This window comes from Zootermopsis nevadensis, unplaced genomic scaffold, assembly GCF_977971745.1.
Source record: "Zootermopsis nevadensis isolate Lab colony 2312 unplaced genomic scaffold, Znev_1.0 Znev_ptg000017l, whole genome shotgun sequence".
In the NCBI taxonomy this organism is placed as follows: domain Eukaryota; kingdom Metazoa; phylum Arthropoda; class Insecta; order Blattodea; family Termopsidae; genus Zootermopsis; species Zootermopsis nevadensis.
In genome coordinates this window covers 1,796,214-1,818,003 of record NW_028259149.1, presented here as the reverse complement: position 1 = coordinate 1,818,003, position 21,790 = coordinate 1,796,214, and the positions used below count along the sequence as shown (strand labels likewise).

The following is a 21,790-nucleotide window of genomic DNA, read 5'->3' as shown; positions in this document are numbered from 1 at the left end:
TAAAAAGAATTGGTGATAAGCAGCAACCCTGTCTTACACCTCTACCTATCTAAACGCTGTTGGTGTCTCCTGAGTCCAGTCTCACTTTGACTTTTTGCTGCATGTACAGGTTTTCGATTAGTCTTCTATCTCTCCAATCAATTCCAATTCTCTGTAGGATCCTCATTAATTTCTTCCATTATGTACTATGTATAACTTGAATTATACACAAACAACTTTGGGGGTCCAAAGTTGAAGAGAAATTATATCTGTGTGTACGCGAACAAAAAATGTAGAATACTACTGTGCTAGGCCCGCTCCTTAATAGGAAAAGTGGCCTGTCCATCAGGAACGGTGTGCTGCTCTATAAGCATCTCATCCGTCCCATGATGGATTACGCATGCCCGATCTGGAGGTCAGCTGCCCGCACCCACGTCCGGAAACTGCAAGTTCTGCAATCCAAGTGTCTTCGCATTGTTACTAACGCGCCCTGGTACGTTAGTAACAGGCAAATACATGAGGATTTGGGGATCCCTTTCTTTTGCCGACCACATCAGAGCACTGACTGAGAGATTTGACTCGAGGTTAGCTGGTGTGGGGAACCCCTTAGTTCGGCAACTCGAGAGGCACTCGTGCCGAGCGAGGGCTCTCAGACGTCACCCAAGGGCAACCGAGGGGGGCCGATGTTCAGCAGGCCAGCCGAGGCCGTCCCCAAAAGATGGCCAAGTCGGCACAACGAGTGGTTAGACTACTCGGCTACCCTGACAGGTTTTCCGTGCTTTTCCTCAGTTGTAAGGCAAATGCCAGGGTATAACTTAATAGGGGCACGGCCCGCCACCCCCCCCCCCCCCGATCATGGAGGCCATCAGCTGAAGTGATCTTCCCCCCATGCCGCAGAGGCCTTCAGCCGAAACGGCTCCTCCCTCTCTGGGTTCAAACCCTAGAGATCCAACCAACCAAATTCTTTTGGACAACTTGCCTGACGGGATAACCTCCCATCAGCAGCAACAGATCACAGTTTGAATGGTCGAGGCTCCCGCCACGACGTAACCCCGCTAGCGTCAGCAAAATTTCCGTTTTTTAAATTAAGACCGTTTACCATTTCCAGCAATGCACCTTGTGCACAGGAATGGTTTCACCTAGCAAGGGACGATGCTTGCGCTTGCGCAGGACTCCGCCCTTAGTTAGCTTTTTGGTTGGTTGGTTCATGATGGATTACTCATGCCCGATCCGGAGGTCAGCTGCCAGCAAGCACGTCAGCAAGCTGCAAGTGTTGCAATCCAAGTGTCTTCGCATTGTTACTAACGCGCCCTGGTACGTTAGTAACAGGCAAATACATGAGGATTTGTGGATCCCGCTCTTTGCCGACCACATCAGAGCACTGACTGAGAGATTTGACTCGAGGTTAGCTGGTGTGGGGAACCCCTTAGTCCGGTAACTCGGGAGGCACTCGTGCCGAACGAGGGCTGCCAGAGGTCACCCAAGGGCAAGCGAGGGGGGCCGATGTTCAGCAGGCCAGCCGAGGCTATCCCCAAAAGACGGCCTAGTCGGCGCAAAGAGTGGTCAGACCACTTGCTTTTCCTCAGTTGTAAGGTGAATGCCGGGGTATAATAATTTAATAGGGTCACGGCCCGCCACCCCCCCCCCCCCCCGATCACGGAGGCCCTCAGCTGAAGTGATCTCCCCCCCACAAGCCGCAGAAGCCTTGAAACGGCCCCTCCATCTCTGGGTTCAATCCTCAGAGAACCAACCAACCAAATTCTTTGTACAAGTTGCCTGACGGGATAACCTCCCATCAGCAGCAACAGACCCCAGTTTGAATGGTCGAGGCTCCCGCCACGAAGGAACCGCGGTTAGCGTTATCTAAATTCCCGTATTTATTATAAGGCTCTGTTCAACATTTTCAGCAAAATTTCCGTTTTTTATATTAAGACCGTTTACCATTTCCAGCAATGCGCCTTGTGCGCAGGAATGGTTTCAGCTAGGAAGGGACGATGTCTTGCGTTTGCGCAGGATTCCGCCCTTAGTTAGCTTTTTGGTTGGTCGGTTGGTTGGCGCAGAAGGTTATTGCCAGTTTACAATATTGCAAGATTACTTTACATTGGATTATATTGCAAGATTGAAGAATTACAACATTGCGTCATTGCATTACATTACGTTAAATGTTACAGTATTAAGAAAGGAGGTAATGGAGAAGTCAAAGTGTGGTTGTGCATTAGGGAGTATTGTGAAACTTAACAAAGTGTAAACTACCAAGAGTTGGACTGCGTGAAGTGGGATCAACGATTACGCAGGTCATAAGTAATTAGTGTGTTCCATCCAAATCAATCCGAATGTTCAATCTGGCTGTTACGAACTGGCCGTGACACCGAATGAGAGTCAGTCGATGTACACCGACTAGCTGAGCTGAGGAAACAATCCTGAGGGATTCCTTCGACCCAACAATCCCTACCAGCTGGAAGCTGCGATGAGCCAGGACGGAGGAGAAAGGTTACAACATCAGTCACCAGACTTCGCGAACAAAGAAACTGTGACTTCACAAAAATTAATTTTACAAATCACAGAACTGACGAAAGAATGTTTTCCTCGTGGTTGTCCGTAAACGGGCTGTTCAACGCGCTGTTCCAATAGGTATGCACCCACCCCAAATCGTTTGTACAGAATGAAATTTAACAGCGTGTGGAACTGTAACATTTAACACTATTTATGTAATAAATTCGTATCAAAATGACACTCCAAACCGTTATCGCCGCAAAGAATAATATATTTGCTATTGCATTTTTTAAAAACGTAACACTGTTTGATGACGTCATTTCTTGAAGACAAATTAGTTGACGACGACGACAAATCACGAATTTTTATAATAGATTACTAAACGCAGAAAAAATCAAATATGAGAGACAAATGGCGTATGCCACGTAATTTCGGTTTTTTATTGTGATGCAATATTTTTGTCAGTGTAGACTTATGTGGCAGGTTCGGGCAAGGGGCCCGTTTGAACGATAAAAAGTTAGAGGTCACAATTCTTAGTACGTCTTTTATTTGTCCTTGGATTAGAATTTGACACGAATATGTTGAAGCCATGTTACAGGATGTGATGTTGCCATGTCTCGAAATACACGGTGAACCATTTGGTCCTCATCAAGAACCACTAATTATCACTTTATATATATATATATATATATATATATATATATATATATATATATTCACTGGCGTATAAGCGAGCTCGAACTCCAGTGGCGTGCCCTGGATCGCTTGGGCTTTACGCTGCTACACTTCTGTATAACGCCCTGTGAAATTTCAAATACCAATGTATCGAAAGGGCACTCTGCCTCCATCTTCTACGTATCTCCCTTTCGGCCGCTGCTTCTCTCGGCAGGGCTGTTTATCCCCATAAATTCGCCCCATTCAGCTTGCCTATCTTTGGGGCTCTGCCCTTGGGGCTTGCTCCTCGTAGATTATTCCCGAGTGCTAGACCGGCAAAGTACAAGCAAACATACAAGCCCTAAGGGCCAAGACACAAACTGGGGCTAACTGAATGGGGCAGAGGCCTCGGGACAAAGAGCCCTGCTGGCGGAAGACGTAGGATCGTGATTAAATGTTCTTAATTGGTGTTGAATGTGGGGCTGACAGACGAGAGACAGGCATTGACGGACCCATGAGGAGTTGAATATCGAAGCAGAATTTTTTTTTCAGAAATAAATTCCGCTTGGCGTCGCAATTCATGGACACTTTAATTCTGCATTGCAACTCCCACTCGATGACGGGCATGATCCTGACCAACACTCAGCAAAGACTCTGTCGAATGTAGAGGTCTCCGCCCCTCTGTGTCGTGGTACGCGTTGTTCTCATTCTTCCTGTGGGCTCCAGTTCTTCCAATAGCAATCCAGTGATCAAGCTAGACACCGACAATACATTTCTGTCATTCGACGCTGCTGCGTGGATCAGGTCGCTCGCTCCGAAGTTTACCCTGAAAATAAGGCAACTTATTAGATACTGGGCTTCAAGCTTTTATTTTAATGTTATTTACATTATAGACCGTTCTTCCTATGTTCTAGCTGAAGGACGTGTCTCAGATCATTGAATTAGTAAAGACCTTGTTAACGTGGAACCCTGGGTTTGCGCTTGGGCTACTTAATGTGGAATTTGAGAAGGACGAAGTGGCACCAGGACAGAATTTTCTCCGAGTCCTTCCGTCTTTCACTGTCAATATCCTCACGCCGCTGCTTCATAATTGCTCATGTATCATCTGAGGAATGGGCTATGACCCTGTTACGCCGAAACATTGTCTCACTCTGTTACTAGAATAACTACAGGTCGCCCAATTCTGTTTAATGACGGTAGAAAAGGGAAGTTTGGGTTATGTTATGTTAGGTTGCCTGCCTACCCAGTACAATCGTGATAATAGGAAATGTATACTGCTGACGTCAGTCATAAAATACGCCCTGTATTTCCGAAAATTAACCTCGGGCAAAATTGTACTGTAATGGAAACGTTATTCCATCACGTGATGTTTTCGTACATCTGATTGTAAGGCAATCAGACATAATTTCAGATGGTGACAAACTCATTTCCAATAGGCAAACGTTTGTTGAGAATTGGATTTCTTTGTTTACCCGAAATATGAACATTAATTTGTATGTTATGTAGCGCATGACAGAGGCTGCGTGGCCTATGATGAAAATCGTGAACATTCAAAAAATTTGGTAATGGGTTCAAAACCCATTCCATGCACGGATGTGTGTTCACGTTCTATGAGATGTATTGTTCAGCGTAGGCTGAGGTATTTTGACAGGTTGACGCCCCAATCCCCAGTTGATTCCACGACATTTTCTATAGTCAGAATATCTTGGAAGTTGTTGATGGTATATGCCAAAAAGAAGCTGATCATCGGAAATAATTTTGTCTACATGCAGAGTACCTTGTTTATGAGCACAGAAGTTGATAGTTATAAATCACCAGGTACTGACCTAATTCTGGGAATACTGAACCAGGAAGAAGATAGCATAACACTACATCCTGAGATACAAAATATTTTAAATTCTATATGGAAAAATGAATAATTAACAAAACATTGAAAACAGTCCAAATTTCTATACACAGGGGTTACTGTATTATCACTAAATGTAATGTAATTTTGAAACTAATTGAGGTAATTCGAATGTTTAAATTAAATAGGCTGTTTAGTAATTTTCACAAATAATAATTCTTCTCGTGCATTTTCTATAACCTCACTCATTTTGCCCATTGCATAACCACACCCTACATTGACTGAACTACCGCTCCTCTTGACCCTGAGGACTATTTTGTTACTCTGTGATGGGCAATAAAGTGGTAAGGTTCAAAGAGAACGCAGTCAGGTCAGAAAGGAACGAACCAGATGATACATGAGCAAATGCGAAGCAGCAGTGCAGTGATGTTGACATGGGAGAACCAAAAATCTCTGATAAGGACACATCCGAGTGCCGCTTCATCCACCATGATTCCCACCTGCTGAAATGCCATAACTATATGCTATAACCTCCACTGACATTTTGTAGAACGTACATCACTTCACATCGACGTATTAATGCTTCCGGGGATAATTCAGTTGTGTCCAAACTGTCTGAGATGGGTTGTTTTCTTAACCTGTTAATTTCAAATTTATGTCACATATTTGTCTGTATTCGTTTATATTATTGTGACAATCAAGTTATGACACGGCTGTAGCTTTACCAGTCTGTTCCATAATAAATCTAAAAGGTATGGTCATTAATTTTGTTAATTTTCAACACATCTGCCTGTAAGACGTGACCTCTAATAAAGTGTCACAACTTAAAATAATATCACTTACTTCGTTTGGGCACTCCTTTGAAGTTCCTGTTCCTTATTCATTGCTTGGAATCAGGGATGGTGCTACATATAAGCATGCCTGCGATAAAGATTACAGTCACATGTAAGTAAATTAATTTGCAGAGGAACTTATTTGATTTGGTGTTTATAAGATACAAAAATGTTTCGTTGGAACGTGGTGATAAGAATATATCTTCGTGGTTGAACTCAGACTACGCCCATAAAAACTAAAAATGTATCTTTATTGTATTAGAATCTGAAGGTAGAAAATGCCTTATGTTAAAGTACATCAGTGAACCTGCCCCTGAGTTAGATCAATGTGATCCGCATAACCAACACCAGTCTATTAAGCCGTGTGTTACTGCAATCACTCGTCTCCACCGCCTGGTGCTTCCTCTGGAGTGGGAGGAGATGTGGAGGGTAGCTGGGAATTTGACAGGATGCTAACAATTCTTGTTTAAAAAAGTTACATACTGCCAATCATCTAACTAGTGGAGTATGCTGTCAGCTTCTTGAATAGAATCTGCTCCGTGGAGTTCAATGTTTATGCAAATATTCAACTTGGTTTTTCAGTAGATTTTCTTAAAACAATTCCTTGGTAGAAGGAATGAATCACCTCAAATGTGCATATTCTTAAGGGAAAAGACTATCAGTGAGGTGCCGCTATGTACTCAGACCTTTTGTAAGTGATCTCTGTTCCCCTGTACCTCAATCTTAGATTTGATATTCCTGATCAGTTGCATAAATAAACCTAAATACTCATGGGATCTGCTAACATAAAACATGTATATGAAGCCTATCTTTCTTGAATCTGTTCCACACACAGATGGAATGTTCAGTGACTTAAAAGTTTGTGGGATGCAGTTTTACACAATCTTTTACATTCTCTTATGCCAGTCTTCTTTCAAGCGCTTGGAAGAGGTAAATTTGTAAATGTTTATTTTGTTCATGTGGCATCAATGAATTTCTTCAGTTAAGTCTCTTGTAATTTACGGATTTATCTTGTTTCTAATTAGGATAATATAACAGACTGTAGGGAACAGACTTTTTCTGAGAAACTAATAGTTGCTCTATTCTATTAATAGTTTAGCCCAGTAGCGAGTCATCGCCGCCTCCTTTTGGAGGTTTCATGGTCTTTGAAGCGTCCATTTATTAGTAGTGAGTGACCAGCTCACTGACTAATTGTTGCTAACCTAATAAATTATTTATGGAACCGGAAGGCTCTTAATTGTGTTCACAAGTCAGCCACTGGACACTGTCCTGAGAGAGATAAATCTAATCTATACACCCCACCCTCAATCCGAAAGAAAGGCTGGTGATCGGTGGTTAATAATGACTTTCGTGAATCTGAAGATCCCTGTGAGAATGAAGTAATATACATATATGTCTCAAGTACATGCTCAAAGAATTGAGAAATAGCAATGAAGATGTTTGTTTTCAATTATGTGGCAGATAACATTAATCAATACAGATGAATAAGTGTCCTGAGGTCAGCTTGTAAATGTCTTGCTAAGCTAGTGACGAGGCATCTGAATATTTAGTCTTACTAAATCAGTCATGTAGCAATTTTATGATATATGCATTATGTCACAATTATGTTCAGACAAACTGAAATTCCCTACATCTATGGCTTTATTATAGAGACTTATAGGAAGTAATCTGAGCGTTTGCAATTATTTTTGTACTCCAAGAGGAAATTCTGAAAATGGAACGTGCTCGAACTCACAAAGGATATTTTCCCAGCGTGAAAACTTGTCGTTGCTACGATGCGAATTACTTCTTTTTTTATTTGTACTGAACTTTATGTTTATTTTGCCACAGTCTTCTTATTTGATTATGGACACGTTCAGAAAATTATTTTGGTCAGTGATAATAAGCAAGTGCATTATTTTAGGTTAGGTTACTTTAAAAAAATTCCACGCTGAAATTGGGGCTGTTTCTTTAGTCACGATATATATTGACAACCTTCATGTTGTTATTGTGTCTGCATTTTACCCTGACGACCATTATTTTGGCAGAAACTGCCATTTATTCCTATAAACCCACATGAAAGTGGCTGTATGAATATTATGCTCAAATATTGGCAAAGGACCACCTCGACGTTCTTAGTTGCTATAACACCTTCAAGGCCATGTAGAACTCAGCTTCCAACGTCTGATCTAAAGGTAACTTAAGTGCCAAAAATAACACTTGTTCCTATGCACCACATAATAAGACGAGGGTCAGAGTACTATTGGTACTGACCTCAGCTCTCTTGCAACCAGTTGTATGAGCTAGAAGCTCTATTTTCAGATTCTGGACAGGATGGACGTCTTTGCTGCTGTTATAAGGTGGAACATACGGCATCTTCAGCTTTTTGCTAGCAACTTTATCCCAGTTGATACCCTGTTGAATAAGAAGATCAAGCTTTACTAATGTGGACGATAATGCCGTTTGTGGGAAGAAATCAGAACACCCCAGTTTGAAAGATCCTTCAGTTGTGCAGAAAGTAAAAGAATTTTGAAATGGTGTTATCTGTTTGGCTATAAATGTTAGTCTGTGCTTTAAGTTATTCAACAATACTTCATTTGCTGGGTGGGACGTTTGACAAAACCTCATCACGCCTTTAAGGTTTCATGTCACAGTACATAATGCACTCTCATCCTAACCTTTTACTGTCCTCAGACTCTTTGGCCTATGACATTTATTACACAAGAGTTGCTCTCTAGGAATTAAAATCAAACTTTTCACTTACTCAAGTTTTGAAAGAATGAATTCATCTAGAAATAGCTTGAAGGGTCTAAAATTGTGTACTCGTTGCCGTTTTGGGGCAGTCTCTTAGTGTACAAGGCAGAGTTTAGAAGTGAAACATGTACATACAGCCTAGTATTCTGTGATAACAGACATGGGAAAGAACTCACATTGAAGAACTGATGCTGCATGATGTCCTGCTTGATGGTCTTCCCTGATGTTAACCGTTTTAATGGCATTTTCTCCAATAGGCCTCTGACAAAACTTGACCCTATGAATGTGAAATTCTTAGGGATCGCTGGCAACTTGTGCACAATTTTTCTGCAAATAAAGATCAATTTTTCTTTTTGCCACAAAAACAAACATTCAAAATCAATGTGCATAATGCCATTCAATCTTAAGCGTTGTTTGCTCAAAGAGCATATGGAGAATGCATAAATGGCTGGTCGTGTCTACTTCAACGGCTGGACAGGTTTTGATGAAATTTATTGTGGACTTTGTCTCATTCTACACTACCTCTGTATTGTACTTTTGAATATTCTATGATCAGCAATAACAGAATGTTGGACCAGCAAACCCATGAGTTCAACATTAAGATGCAGCGACCCGGTTGCAGACGTGGGTGTTGGACTTAACACCTCTAAAAGCATGTTACAATCATACAAACAGCGTGTGTGTTTCGGTTTAGAATGCACTTTCCTATCTTGTTTTGACGTATCTGATTTGCCTGCAAATCTCTGATTTAGGTCATAAAAGGTGTACGGAAGATGGTCTATGATAAACATTTCAAAGATGTTATGTTTCTCAGGTTTTAAAATGTGTGAACTTTCTTTAGTGTCATTAAAATGGACAGTCGTATCTTTGCCAGAAACTGAATTTGATTTATCTTTGTGCAAAGGAAAATTATGTTGACATGGAGCACATACATGGATCTCTTCTGAAACGCAAAACACTTACCGACAAAGTTTCGTCATGCTTTCGTCGCGTGCAATAACAAAGGGTCTGAACCCAGCCATCATTTCGTACGCGATGACCCCTACGCTCCACCAGTCCACTTCCTGCAACAATTAAATATGGAGGAAACAGCTGCAGTCAGTCATTTTCAAATCTTCGCACTATCACACTTAAGAGGGTCACCAGAAATATAAATATTCTTGTATGAATTGTATTGTCCATGTTTTGCCTCCCGGTTTATATGTAATTAATCCTATGTGTGATAAGTACTCTTTCTTCATTTACCTATTCCTCGTAGGTGTCAGTTTGATTCCTAGACTCATTAAGAACCTTAAAAATAATTTTATTAACTGTTGGTTACAATTTACATTATATAGTCATACTATTGCTTCATGTTACATTAAGATACATAAGTATCTGAGTCAAGATATTTAACAAATTCTAAAAATTCTCAAATTCTATAAATTTTCAAATTCTAAAAATTTTCAAATTATCAAACTATTGCATGTGGGCAGACAGACATGGTGAAGCAAATGGAAGCATTTTTTTCAAGGTTCAGTTGTGAAAAAGAGCCTGCTATTCCTCTATTTTTGTGTCATACTTTCTGTTTTCACCAATGAAGACACATTTTACTTATCGATAAATGTTAATCGATGTAAGCTAAGAATTTAAGGAAAAAGGCAATCCTCAAGAAGCTACTGAACATACGAAGACCTGTTCAAAGTTAAACTAGAACTTTGTGGAAACAAAATGTTTCCGAACCTTCATTTCTTGCCAAATGTAATGTGACTGCCACAGTGTACCTTGAAGTGTTAGAGGAATTCCTCACGCCAATTATGGAATTACAGTGTCCCGATACTGTTCTAAAAAGACAGAGCGCCACAAGACAAAATGGCGGGTGTCTTAAATAGGAAACTTCCACATAAATAAGAATGCAGGGGTGTGCCTATCTCTTGACCACATAATTCGCCTCACTTTTCTCCACTTTTCCTGAACTTGACAGGAGTATAAGATATATAGATATATAGATATATAGATATATTCTTCTAATTTACCTCTGTAATACTTGTCTTGTAAATTCCATTATCCGGCAAATATGTATCAGTCATCGTTGCAGATGACAGACAGTTGTCTGCATCAAATACAATTTAATTATTCCACCTCCTCTATCATAAAATAACCAGTTTATGCACGTGTCAATATGAACTACATGGAGTTACTATTTTTGGTTCCAAACCTTCTGATTATTGTAATTATTGCACAAGTTATACGTAAAACAATGAAATCATTTCCTTTATACTGTAAAGGTATAAGGTACTTACCATGCTGTAACCTTTGTGTTGAATCATCTCTGGAGCCATGTAGTCACTTGTGCCACATACATCATCAACATGATATATCTGTTAATAAAAGCAACATTACAGGAATTTGAGACACGAGGCAACTAGAAATTATCTCTCCAGCAAACACAAACAAAACTTTGGGCATGGCCAATAACAATGACGACCACTGGACACAGCTCTGAGCCAGATGTATTATCCCCATTCTTCACAAATTACTTCTCTCATCCATCTCTTAATGCTGTATTACCTTCTGCTTCTTGATTTTCCAAGTTGACACTTTCCAGTAGGTTTTCCCCACGTATATTTTGTAACTTTACTTCTCTCCTTACACATCTGGCCCTTAACTTGACTGCCCTAACAATAAGTGTGGAGCTGTACAAACTACATATTTTCTCGTAATATAATATCTGACATTGCCCCTTGTTTTATCCCCTTGACATTCCAGTATTGCCATTTTTTAACACTTGTGACTGAAATTCTTCCCCCAAAGTATGTTAATGGTTTCTGAATTGAAGAATAGCAACTGTTTATGAAACTCCTAAAAAGCTATAATTATTAGAGTTCTGAACTTCTCGGTTCACCCCGTCAGACTCTAAGAACTTGATTGAACGTGATTGAGATTTACTTTCAATAAAATGTTGGTACAAAAAAAAACGCCTGAAAATGTGTGGTCTAATTTCAGGCACACGAGGCCTCTCTTGTGCCTGGATTTTCCTCAAATGAAGGGCACTGTCAGACAGACAGCGGTCCACATACAAAAAACATCAAGTAAGTAAACTGAACAAAATTCAAAGTCGATATTAAATGTACCTTTGCGTCGGGTGGAAATTCTTTGCACAGTCCGTAGTCCGTGACCGCTATATGACCTTCAGAGTCGATCAGTATATTTTCTGGTTTAAGGTCCCGATGGATTACTCCAATCTAAAAGAAAAAAATAACGAGCTCCTTAAGCATTGGGTTTTAAGAACTGGGACATGTGGCGTTGTTACTGTGGCACTGAGATGTGGTTCCCCTATTTTGCTCTTCTGTCACGTGTCGCTCGCTCTAGCTAAGCTGTCGTACGCTGCAGGAGAGTTAACCGCCCGACCACGGCTCCCGGTTGCCTCTCGAAGGGTAAGCAAAAGTGTCAATTCTTGGATTTATCTCAATTCCCTTACTCGGAAAATAACTCACTTTGTGCGTGGGTATGAGTGGCCGTCGGAACAGAAAATCTGATGTCTCACCCAGGAAGAATTTCTGAGACACCTCGTAAGGAATTATTAATTATGTTTAACGAATACAACCATCTAAGTTCCCTGGCTGTCGGCTGCCATTTGCAATCAGATCTTGCATATAAAGGCCCCAGATGGAGCGGCGGTAGCACGGGGAGAAGCCCTGTACTCTCATCCTGCGCAGAGTTCTAATTTCGTCAGCGTTAGAGCGAGGGGGAGAAAGCGCACAGATACATTCACTGCATCTGGTTAGTCTTGAATCCAAGACACACATGGGATCCCACACACCACTAGGACTCTGCTGTAAACAGTCATTCATAACTGACGTGAAGAAAATGTGCTGATTGTCTGAGGGCAGTGAACAAACAAGACGAATTTCCAGAAACATTTGTTTTGGAACTGATATCTTGTGAAAGGTCTTTGGGATACGTATTTAGTGTCCAGAGGAAACGCTAACAAATACGTAGCCCACAGCTGCTAACGTCGTTTTGGAATTAGCCTAAAATGTATATTTTTATGTTAAGAATGAATACTGTAGAAGTTCTTTTGCAACCAAGATCTGCAGAGAAGAAAGTGGTCGTCGACTAATTAAATACAACAGTAATAATGAAAAGTGGTGCTAATTAAATCTGAAAAAATACTTGTAAGAAATAAGCCCAAATTATGGGAGATGCAATTACCCTTTGTCATTACTTTTGACATATTTTACAGAAATTAAAATGATTTTACTTATAGTGAAGAAATGAAGTATTGAATTAAATGGAAAATTACTGTGGCTGAACAATTTACGTACTTGGGTTTACACAGACATATTATGGAATTTGTTGGAAATTACTATATTGGGATAGTTTGATTGCCTACCTTATGCAGGTGGTCTACGGCCAAGACTATCTCAGCGAGGTAGAGTCTAGCTGTGCTTTCTGCAAGTTTTTTCTTCCAGTTTAACATAGTCCGCAAATCGCCGCCTGGATAATAGTCTGGAACAATAATAATGAATCCCTATTTGAAAATATTTCATGTAGCTACTCTCCGGCTGGCATACATAGGAAGACCTAGATCAGGATGGAAGGAAACGTAACAAATTAGACACCGGAACAGGCAATTCGCCTAATCCATGAGAGGAAATGATGATGTTCACCATAACGATAAATATGCATACGACGTAAGTAAATGATAGGCAATGGTAAACTTAGGCTTTGATAGTTTCCTCATCGGCCACCAGACCGTGCTACCTCAGTGTCCACCTCACGACTTTCCTCATTTGTAATTTTGTCATCACCGCTTGTGGGATATTCAAAAGTGCGATTTTGAGGTCGTGCAGAATGGCACAGTATCTATATAAAAAATTTTCCCAATCCGTCCGGTGGTTCTCGAGTGGAATCAACTTGACAGATAGACTGAAGTACAGACATGATTAAACCATAATTCGTTCCCGCCATGCACTTCGTGCAAAGAATGCATAATAATTAAAGTACTGTCAATGTGATCTGCTCCTGTAACACCGCTCTCACACTCGTCTGGCCGACCCTCCAAGTCGGATTGTATACGTCGCCTCTCATCATTGTGGAAATAAGAATATTTTTTTCTTCTACTTACCAAGGGCCAGGCACAGATTTGAATTCGTCTGGAAGGCGTAGTAGAGTCCCACTAGGAACGGAACGTTCGCAACTCTTTCATGAACAGCATGTTCTGTTCTACACTGTTCACGATCATTTTCTTGTGATTTATTCCCGATGATATTTATCATCTTCATGGCGTATAGTGCGCCGTTATCAACACCTCCGTTCTTCCTAACTAGGACAACTTTTCCAAACGCTGAAAAGTATAAATTTATTAAATGTAAATATATTTAGAACTGGACATAATACGGCGAGGAAGGCATGTCCAAGATATTGAAACGAACCGCCTAATAAATTTCAAGGGACACAGTCAGGTTTCACGTTGCTATCTGCTTGACAAAGGGCCCTAATATTTGTAAACTTTACCTCAACAAAGGTTAGAATTGTTTGTACTATCAGAGATTGATGACTGAAAGAGAATTTTTAGGATTTAAGATTTTGAATGCGGAGAGACTGAAGATTGCTGTCGTCTCGTTTGTTGTCCTGATGATGGAGGGAGCAAATACCTCTGAAACGTCGGTAAACTACACGGCGCAACAAACCAGAAGGCAGCCATCTTCTAAAAGAAAGTTGTCAATTCACGTTTCGTGTGGGCCCAGTATTCAAGAGGCAGTTGAAGCACACGCCACAGGTGATGGCATTTGACGTTCGAATTGATTAGAGCACGTAATTTTCTGAGGCTGCTATTAACGGCTCTAGAGCGTGACACGAACAGGACGTAATTCCACTTAACTCTGCGACATTTCATTCATAATTATAACTCAAATTGTACTTGAAACCTCTTTGGAGGTTATGTGTCAAAGTCACACGAACTCTATTCAGGATTTCGTTAATAAGCGACTTTGTCACTACACAATTCATTGTTAACAGGCTTCAGGCGGACGCGGTTCAGTTAACATTCAGATACAAAGAATTCTTTTCAACTGAATACCGTTTGGGTCTACACCAATTAAACCTCTAAGTCTGAGTAAGTTAGTTGGTTATAGACAGAAAAATGCATAACATTTTTGCCGAGAGTTAGCAGAATTTGTACTCACTTCCTTTTCCCAGACGCATGAGCGGCTTGAAGTCCCGTAATTTCGGAAGGTGAGGCCCAGAAAGTCGGACTGTAACAAAGCATCACAATTACAGACATGATCTAAGTGGCCTGTCTTTGTTCTTCATGAGTGAATGTAGCAATTTATGCAGTAAACGACGTAATTCGCCACTGAACGGATTGTCCATTTTGATCAGGGAGGAACACCGCCTCAAATGGTGGTATCGATCCCGATCTATGAAATCAAAGTCTATAGGATCTCCACGTGGTTTGTTTAACTGTAATCAGGAACTTCTTTGTCTCTCTGTTTGTTATCTGAAAACCTAATTACTGAAACATACGAACATTTGTGTTCTGTGGGTGCGAAACTTGGTCTCTCTCAGAAAGAGAAGAACACAGATTGAGGTGTTTGAGAACAGGGTGCGTGGGAAAATATTTGGAGCTGATAGGGATGAAGCCGTTGGAACTGGAGAAAACTGCGTAATGAGGAGCTTCATAATTACTTTCAATAATTAATTTTAGGATTACAAAATCAAATAGGATGAGGAGTGTGGGGCATGTAGCACACATGGGGCTATAAGAAATGCATTTAAAGTTTTTCTTTGGGAATCCTGAGGGGATAAATGGACTCATACGCGTAGATGCGGAAGATATTATTATACAGATCTTAAGGAAGGAGAGTTGTGTGGTGCAGGACAGGGACTGCATTTAGATTTGGTGAACACGACTATGAATGATCGAGTTTTATGAAACACAGGATATTTCACTGCTGGCTGAGCAACTACTAGCTTCCCGATAAGGGCTACGCTGAAGTTGTCAAATTAAACAGCCTTTTACAGCATTCACGATCAAGCATTCAATTGTACCAAAAGCAATGTAATAAAAATTATTTATGCCATGTATAAGACTTCGAGATACTTTAGAGCAATGAAGGTACCAGTGAGTCTGGGCAGTGGTAGTTCTGCGGAAGGGAAAAAATTTGAAATTTCTTAACACATAACAATAGAAATAATTGAAAAATTCAGAGGGAACAAAATTACTTAGAAGATATACGCGTAATTGGAGAAGATAATATTAAACAAATCGCTTTAGTTGAAAGTAACTCTCATGTAGTAGCCTGCAACCCGAAGATAGAACAGTGTAAATACTGACGCTTGCCTTAGGAAGCGATCTTGAACCAGTTGCATTCATGTTACAGGCTAACATAAATATTTTCCTAAAATCCGTATTTATTCTATTATCTGACGTCCACCTCGGTCTTACGTCCTAATTACATGCCCGGTCAGGTGTAACATAACCTAAACTAACCTAACCTACCTTTCAATCCCCCCAGTATACCAAGAGATCTTCATAACCAGACAAGATTTATGTTTTTTTGCCTTCTTAATTCGTTGTTCTTAGGAACAAACATTTTCCTCAAGTATTTGTTTATAAACAAATTCAGTTCACGGCCATTCCTCTTATAACAGACGAATGCTTTAGAAATAAAAAATGATGAATATGAAAATATTGCTCTGTTCTCCCACACTGACATATTTCGTTGATACTCAGTCAATAGCAAACGTTCCTAAAGTGCGTCACGTAATTAGTAGTAAGCATGTTCACGTAATTCATGCAATATAACGAAAATTAAATCTGTTATGCTACAGAGAACTGCCCATTACATAGAACACAAATGTATGTGTATAGACAAATATACTAATAGACCATAAAGCCAATTAGCTCAGGTCTTGTTGGCACAAGGAACGAAGTGGCCCGATATCAAACATCTTATTGCGTGTCTCTCATGAGTCAATTCATGCCGCAGCGGTTTATTAATACCTCGTTTCCTAGAAGCGCTCATACCTGGGGGTCTAATTAGTTTGACCTCTTCACCTTTTTGCAATGGTTTCTTGTTCAATTGATGCTTGATCAGTGCCCGGTGTTTCTGATCATCTTTGACGGCGGCCTGGAACTTCTTGTCGCCAAGCTTAGCGCGATCCTGGAAAAGAGGAGAATGTCTGGCATTAGTCACCGACAGACACGGCGCATGCGCAGTTATCGCACTGACAGAGTTACGGAATTCTAACCGTGACGTTTCGGCTGTTCAACAGTTGTGGACAACAGATAAATAGGACGACCGCCATCTACGAGTCCTTACGTATCGAAGGACGCGCTACAAGAAGTCCTTCATGTAAAATTTGAGGTTATCACGGCGGTGACAATGTTGATGGTGTTACTTGGTGGGTTCTAGCGCCGTGTGAAGCGGTCGGTAGATGCTGATGTTTCGGAGAAGCGTACTGTCTCCATCTTCAGGGCTTTTCCGAAACGTTAGCATCCACCGGCAAGTTCACATGACGCCAATACCCAGCAGAGCATCGTTATCCCTACATTTTCCAGCACTAATAACTATCCAAAGAGATTCTGGTGAACACCAATCAACACGATAAATGAAAATTCTTGGTTAGTATAACGCATATACTTCAAAAGAAGTTGAAATTTTCCCAGAAGTCTGTGAAACTGTAATGACTGGCAAAGAAACTGGAAGATTTTTCGCTTGAACTCACAGACCAGACATTGTCATTTTAACAAGCGCTCCGCTGCTTCTACATATTTGTGTCTGACTTTCACAAGTTGTGGAAGAAACTAAGAATGACTGCTTTCAAATGCACTCGTTAAAACGCTTGGTTTATTTAGAAACGATTTCTTTACCCAAAATACTTTTGCTGTCGTGTTAAATCCGTAATACTTTCCGTTCGTGTCCTTCCTCACGAAATATTTGAAATTCTCATGGCCGAGTGTATGAAGACGACCGCGAAATCTGGTAGAAGATTAGCAACGTTTCATTAGTGACTGCAGCCTCCATCAAAAGATAAGTACTTCTGAAGCTGCGGTCTGCTTCCACCAGATTACATAGCCCAATGACGCACATCACAGCCATTTTCTTTGAAGTTCTGTTCAAACTGCCTGGACTTTCAAAGGGAATAGCTTACCTGCTTATCCTTGATTTTCCTGCAGTCTGTAGCCCTGAGAAACTCCTCCTCTACGCCACTAATGATATTCGTGATGGAGTCATCTCGAAAGCAGTCTCGAAGACGATCGATTTCCTGCTTCAGCTTATCATTTTCATACGTTATCCTATCTGCAGTCTCAATCAGTCTTCTTACAGCCTCGCCTTTTTCCCCGTCATTCTGCTGATAGTCCGCCAACCATTCCATTTTACGTCGCAGGGTCGCAATTTCAGACGACATTCTGACTACATTTTCCTTCAGACATTTTCTACTTTCCGCCATTTTGTTCATTTCACCGTTCTGGCGATGCATCAGCTCCGCCATTAGAACACGCAGATTTAGATTTTCAGACGTGATATTTTCAACGGTCTTATTAAGATGTTCTATAGTTTGTTCAGTTTTCTTCATTTCATCGTGGCGCTGTAGTATCAGCCCCGCCATTTTAACATTCAGTTTCACAATCTCAGTCTTCAACGCTTTGTCTTCGTTCACTGTTTCAAGTTTCTCATCGAGATGTTCAAAATTCTCCAATCCAATTACTAACATTTCCCTTTCCGAAGTGAGTTTATCGATGTCTTGTAGCTTCTTCTGAACAATTGTCATGTCATCTGATTTATTCACAGTTAAGACTATTGTCGGCCATGAACTGCACCAGTGAGCTTGTTTCATTACGTTCGTCTGCTGTTGTTTCTTTTGAAAAGACATCACAGGGAGATGTTCCCCGTTAATTTGTTTTGATGATGACATCGTACCAGGCGGAGTTCTCACCTTGGACCTGCAGTAAAACAAGTTTCATAACATTACTTATTATTATTATAGTAGTGTTGTTTGAAATTCAAAATAAAATTCAAAGCACATTTAATTCAAATTTCTATGTATGTTGATATTTACTTTATTAAATATTTTGCTTTTCGATAGACATTATTTCGTTATTATGCGTTCTTTGCATGAAATGCTTGTCGAGTGTTTCCCAGCTGATTCTTCTCGAGAACCACTTGACGGATTGGGATGAAATTTGGACGGAGTTTAAGCCGTTTTGTACAACTTCAAAATCGTATTTTTTGTACAGTACAAGCGGTGATAACAAAAAGACGTTCGAGTGGTAAGTGCTGAAGTACGATTTCTTTCTACAATTATGACCATTGGAGAATAATGTTATGAGTTCTTTGAATGTTCATTGTGGTTGCTATGATAACCGTGGTTCGTATTAATCTAAGTGGACATCTGACGAAGAATTTGTGTATGTTAAGAATGTTTGTTTTTGTTGGGGCAGGTTAGGTTAGGTTAGGTTAGATTCTCTGCTTCGTTTATGTTAAGGCGTGTTAGGTTAGGTTAGGTTCGTTAAGTTTCGGTTAACGAAATTTAGGTTACGGTAAACGTTTACATGTTGGAGTTTCGAATATGGAATTTTTAAATCTTTATTATGAAATTCTGAAGAATTTTGAAACTGTGTGTGTACAAAGTACAAATCTTTCATTCACGTTCAGTCTCCGCAAAATATAGAACAGAACGGGAAATCATTATAAATAAAACTTACCATGTTATCAAATCTTCGATTAGAAGAACAGTGTAGGATTTTATTCTGATATTTTATTTTAACATCTTCCATTGTCCATTTCTTAAAATTGTGCCACCATTTTGGGCAGTGCTTGAATTCTAATGTATGCTTGAGCCAAAAACAATGACAAGATATATATATATATATATATATATATATATATATTTGCTGATCACATACAATTGGTTTATTGGATGAAGCAGAAGGCCACAGGGGCCGAATTAACTGTTCCATCTCAGCACCCACGTGAGACAAACTTAAAAATTTTAGTCAGAAATAATACCAGGTAGTTTCCGAATATCACAATATCGCAACAATAACTTTTCTTAGAGCATATGATGTGGTTCTAAAACTTGATTTTAATGTGACGTACTGAAACAGCGAAGTGACATTCTCCATTGTATGTGAACAAGTAAGCATAAGCAGTTGATGCACCTTGTATATATAACTTTCAGTCTGGTGTTAGGAACAGCGAACTTTACGTACCTGTCCTCGGTGTCCCCGTCACTCTGGCTGTCATGGGAATTCTTGATTTCCTCATCGGGTTCTAAACTATCCTGGAAGAGAAGATGCGATAGGCCCATTAGACACTGGCAAATCGTATTTTCAGCATCGCAGTAATAAAATTATAAAACTCATGGCGCCTATATCATTAAAAAACTAACTCTTATTCTGCTACGTGTTCTCATTAAAGCGAACCAAAGACTGTTTTGTCACGTCCCACCTCAAGTCACGTAGCAGTTGTTTGAACATGTACTAGGCCTATTTATATAATATATATATATATATATATATATATATATATATATCTTTGTAACAGACCATTCATATCTAAGTCCTTGCGCGCCACCTGTTCACGTAGCATATATTCAATAGCAACGCAAATGTTGTTTCAGTACATGCTTGTTCTTTATTAAAGGAAATAGACGTTAGAAGAGTATATTTTCGTTTGATCACTATTTACACCGTTGTTATAACTTAAAAAGGAGTTCTAGAAAGAAACCACGAAGCTTACTTTCTTATTTTTTTATGTAGTGTTCTGTCTGAGGACAGGTCCACATGAACAGGATCCTTCCATCCTTTTCTCGGACTGGGACTTGTTCATATACGTTCTTGGCAGATGATCCAGAAGTGGTTTGCCATTGCCTTCTTCTGTGTGTGAATGGAATATTTGTTGGGATGCCACGGAGAAACCGGGGAAGCCCCCGGAGGAAAACTCCGTGTTGCCTAGACCACGGCCTTGCCCAACACAAGTTATAAATTCGGGCACCGCCGGGAATCGAACCCGAGACCCCAGGATTACAAGGCCAGCGTTCTAACCGCTATACCACATCATTTTATTATTTATTTAGTGTTCTGTCTGATGACAGGTCCATATGAACAGGATCCTTCCATCCTTTTCTCGGACTGGGACCTGTTCATATAGGTTCTTGGCAGATGATCCAGAAGTGGTTTGCCATTGCCTTCTTCTGTGTGTGAATGGAGTAATTGTTGGGATGCCACGGAGAAACCGGGGAAGCCCCCGGAGGAAAACTCCGTGTTGCCTAGACCACGGCCTTGCCCAACACAAATTATAAATTCGGGCACCGCCGGGAATCGAACCCGAGACCCCAGGATTATAAGGCCAGCGTTCTAACCGCTAGACCACCGTGGCGGTACTTTCTTATTACAAATTTATTTCTTTACAAATATTTGTGTCGTTAGTTTTACACTAAAGTTATTGAAGTTTATAAAGAATATAACTAATTCATTTAAATAAGTAATTTATCTTCGTGCGCAATGTAGATTTCCTAGCTCTGAGTTTTGCTAGTCATCACCTTCAGACTGGATAGTAATAATAATACTAATACATGAGTAAATCTTACGTTAAAAACATATACTGATGTGCAGGTGACTTTATTAATGTATTGTCTTTATTACTTACCCGATTGAAGAAGATTCGTTGGATAAAATATAATATTGTATTCCACATGACAGATTAAACTTTTGAATAAAACAAAATTTCTACTGTGACAATTCTTTGTTAGAATTGTCTGCTGAGTGAAACTATGGAAATAGTAATTGTTTGTTTACAATTGAAGAGATACCTGAAAGAAGTACGCACTACACGCGAGAGATGTCGTTAGCAGCAAAGATTATCTCTGGAACGTCTGAAAATATCAGAGATGAAACGTGTGTTTGATTTTATTTCCTTGGAAGTTGGTGGTATACCTGTTGTGCGTTCCTTTGAGGAAATGCATTGCCAGTCGGTTCAATTAATAGACGATTATTAGTTCTGCGTAATCGTTTCTTTGCTATTTTTACTTTAAATTATTTTGTAATCGTAATAATTCTTCCAGATTTGTGATTCGAAATCCCCTTTAATAGGGGAACAGTATTACATGTTTACAAGGGCCAATCAAGATGTTCTGTGTGGAACTCTTAAAGTCCTCTTTTCTGTTACAGATTTACAGCCCTAAAAATCTGTTGCTACCACATTTAGATATTGATAGTTTATATTTGAAAAGTGGAATTCGGTTCAGTTGTCTTTACATT

The 21,790-nt window shown here is 40.0% G+C and overlaps 1 protein-coding gene across 2 annotated transcripts; it reads right to left on the bottom strand.

The window, feature by feature from the left end:
• Window positions 1-2,996: 2,996 nt before the first annotated feature.
• On the bottom strand, window positions 2,997-21,295 carry LOC147873609 (uncharacterized). 2 transcript variants are annotated; one of them, XM_087350030.1, is made up of 14 exons: window positions 21,180-21,295; window positions 19,742-19,812; window positions 17,680-18,472; window positions 16,553-16,688; window positions 14,709-14,777; window positions 13,649-13,867; window positions 12,914-13,029; window positions 11,652-11,762; window positions 10,821-10,898; window positions 9,502-9,602; window positions 8,715-8,865; window positions 8,059-8,199; window positions 5,816-5,893; window positions 2,997-3,952 (listed from the first exon to the last, which is right to left on the bottom strand). In XM_087350030.1, the coding sequence occupies exons 1-13, from the start codon at window positions 21,225-21,227 to the stop codon at window positions 5,849-5,851; spliced, it is 2,079 nt and encodes a 692-aa protein (XP_087206156.1). In that variant the 5' UTR covers window positions 21,228-21,295; the 3' UTR covers window positions 2,997-3,952; window positions 5,816-5,848. The 2 variants fall into 2 exon arrangements, with proteins under 2 accessions (XP_087206156.1, XP_087206157.1); XM_087350031.1 differs by lacking the exons at window positions 5,816-5,893; window positions 8,059-8,199.
• Between the last annotated feature and the right edge of the window lie 495 nt (window positions 21,296-21,790).

What these genes read in the sequence shown, in the direction of transcription:
- LOC147873609 (XM_087350030.1), bottom strand. Translation starts at nt 21,227, where the DNA reads ATGTGGAATACAATATTATATTTTATCCAACGAATCTTCTTCAATCGG. An exon ending in GGAAAATCAAGGATAAGCAG is followed by an intron (nt 16,689 to 17,679) that starts GTAAGCTATTCC and finishes CCTCTTTTCCAG; the next exon opens with GATCGCGCTAAGCTTGGCGA. An exon ending in AGCATGACGAAACTTTGTCG is followed by an intron (nt 8,866 to 9,501) that starts GTAAGTGTTTTG and finishes CTTTATTTGCAG; the next exon opens with AAAAATTGTGCACAAGTTGC.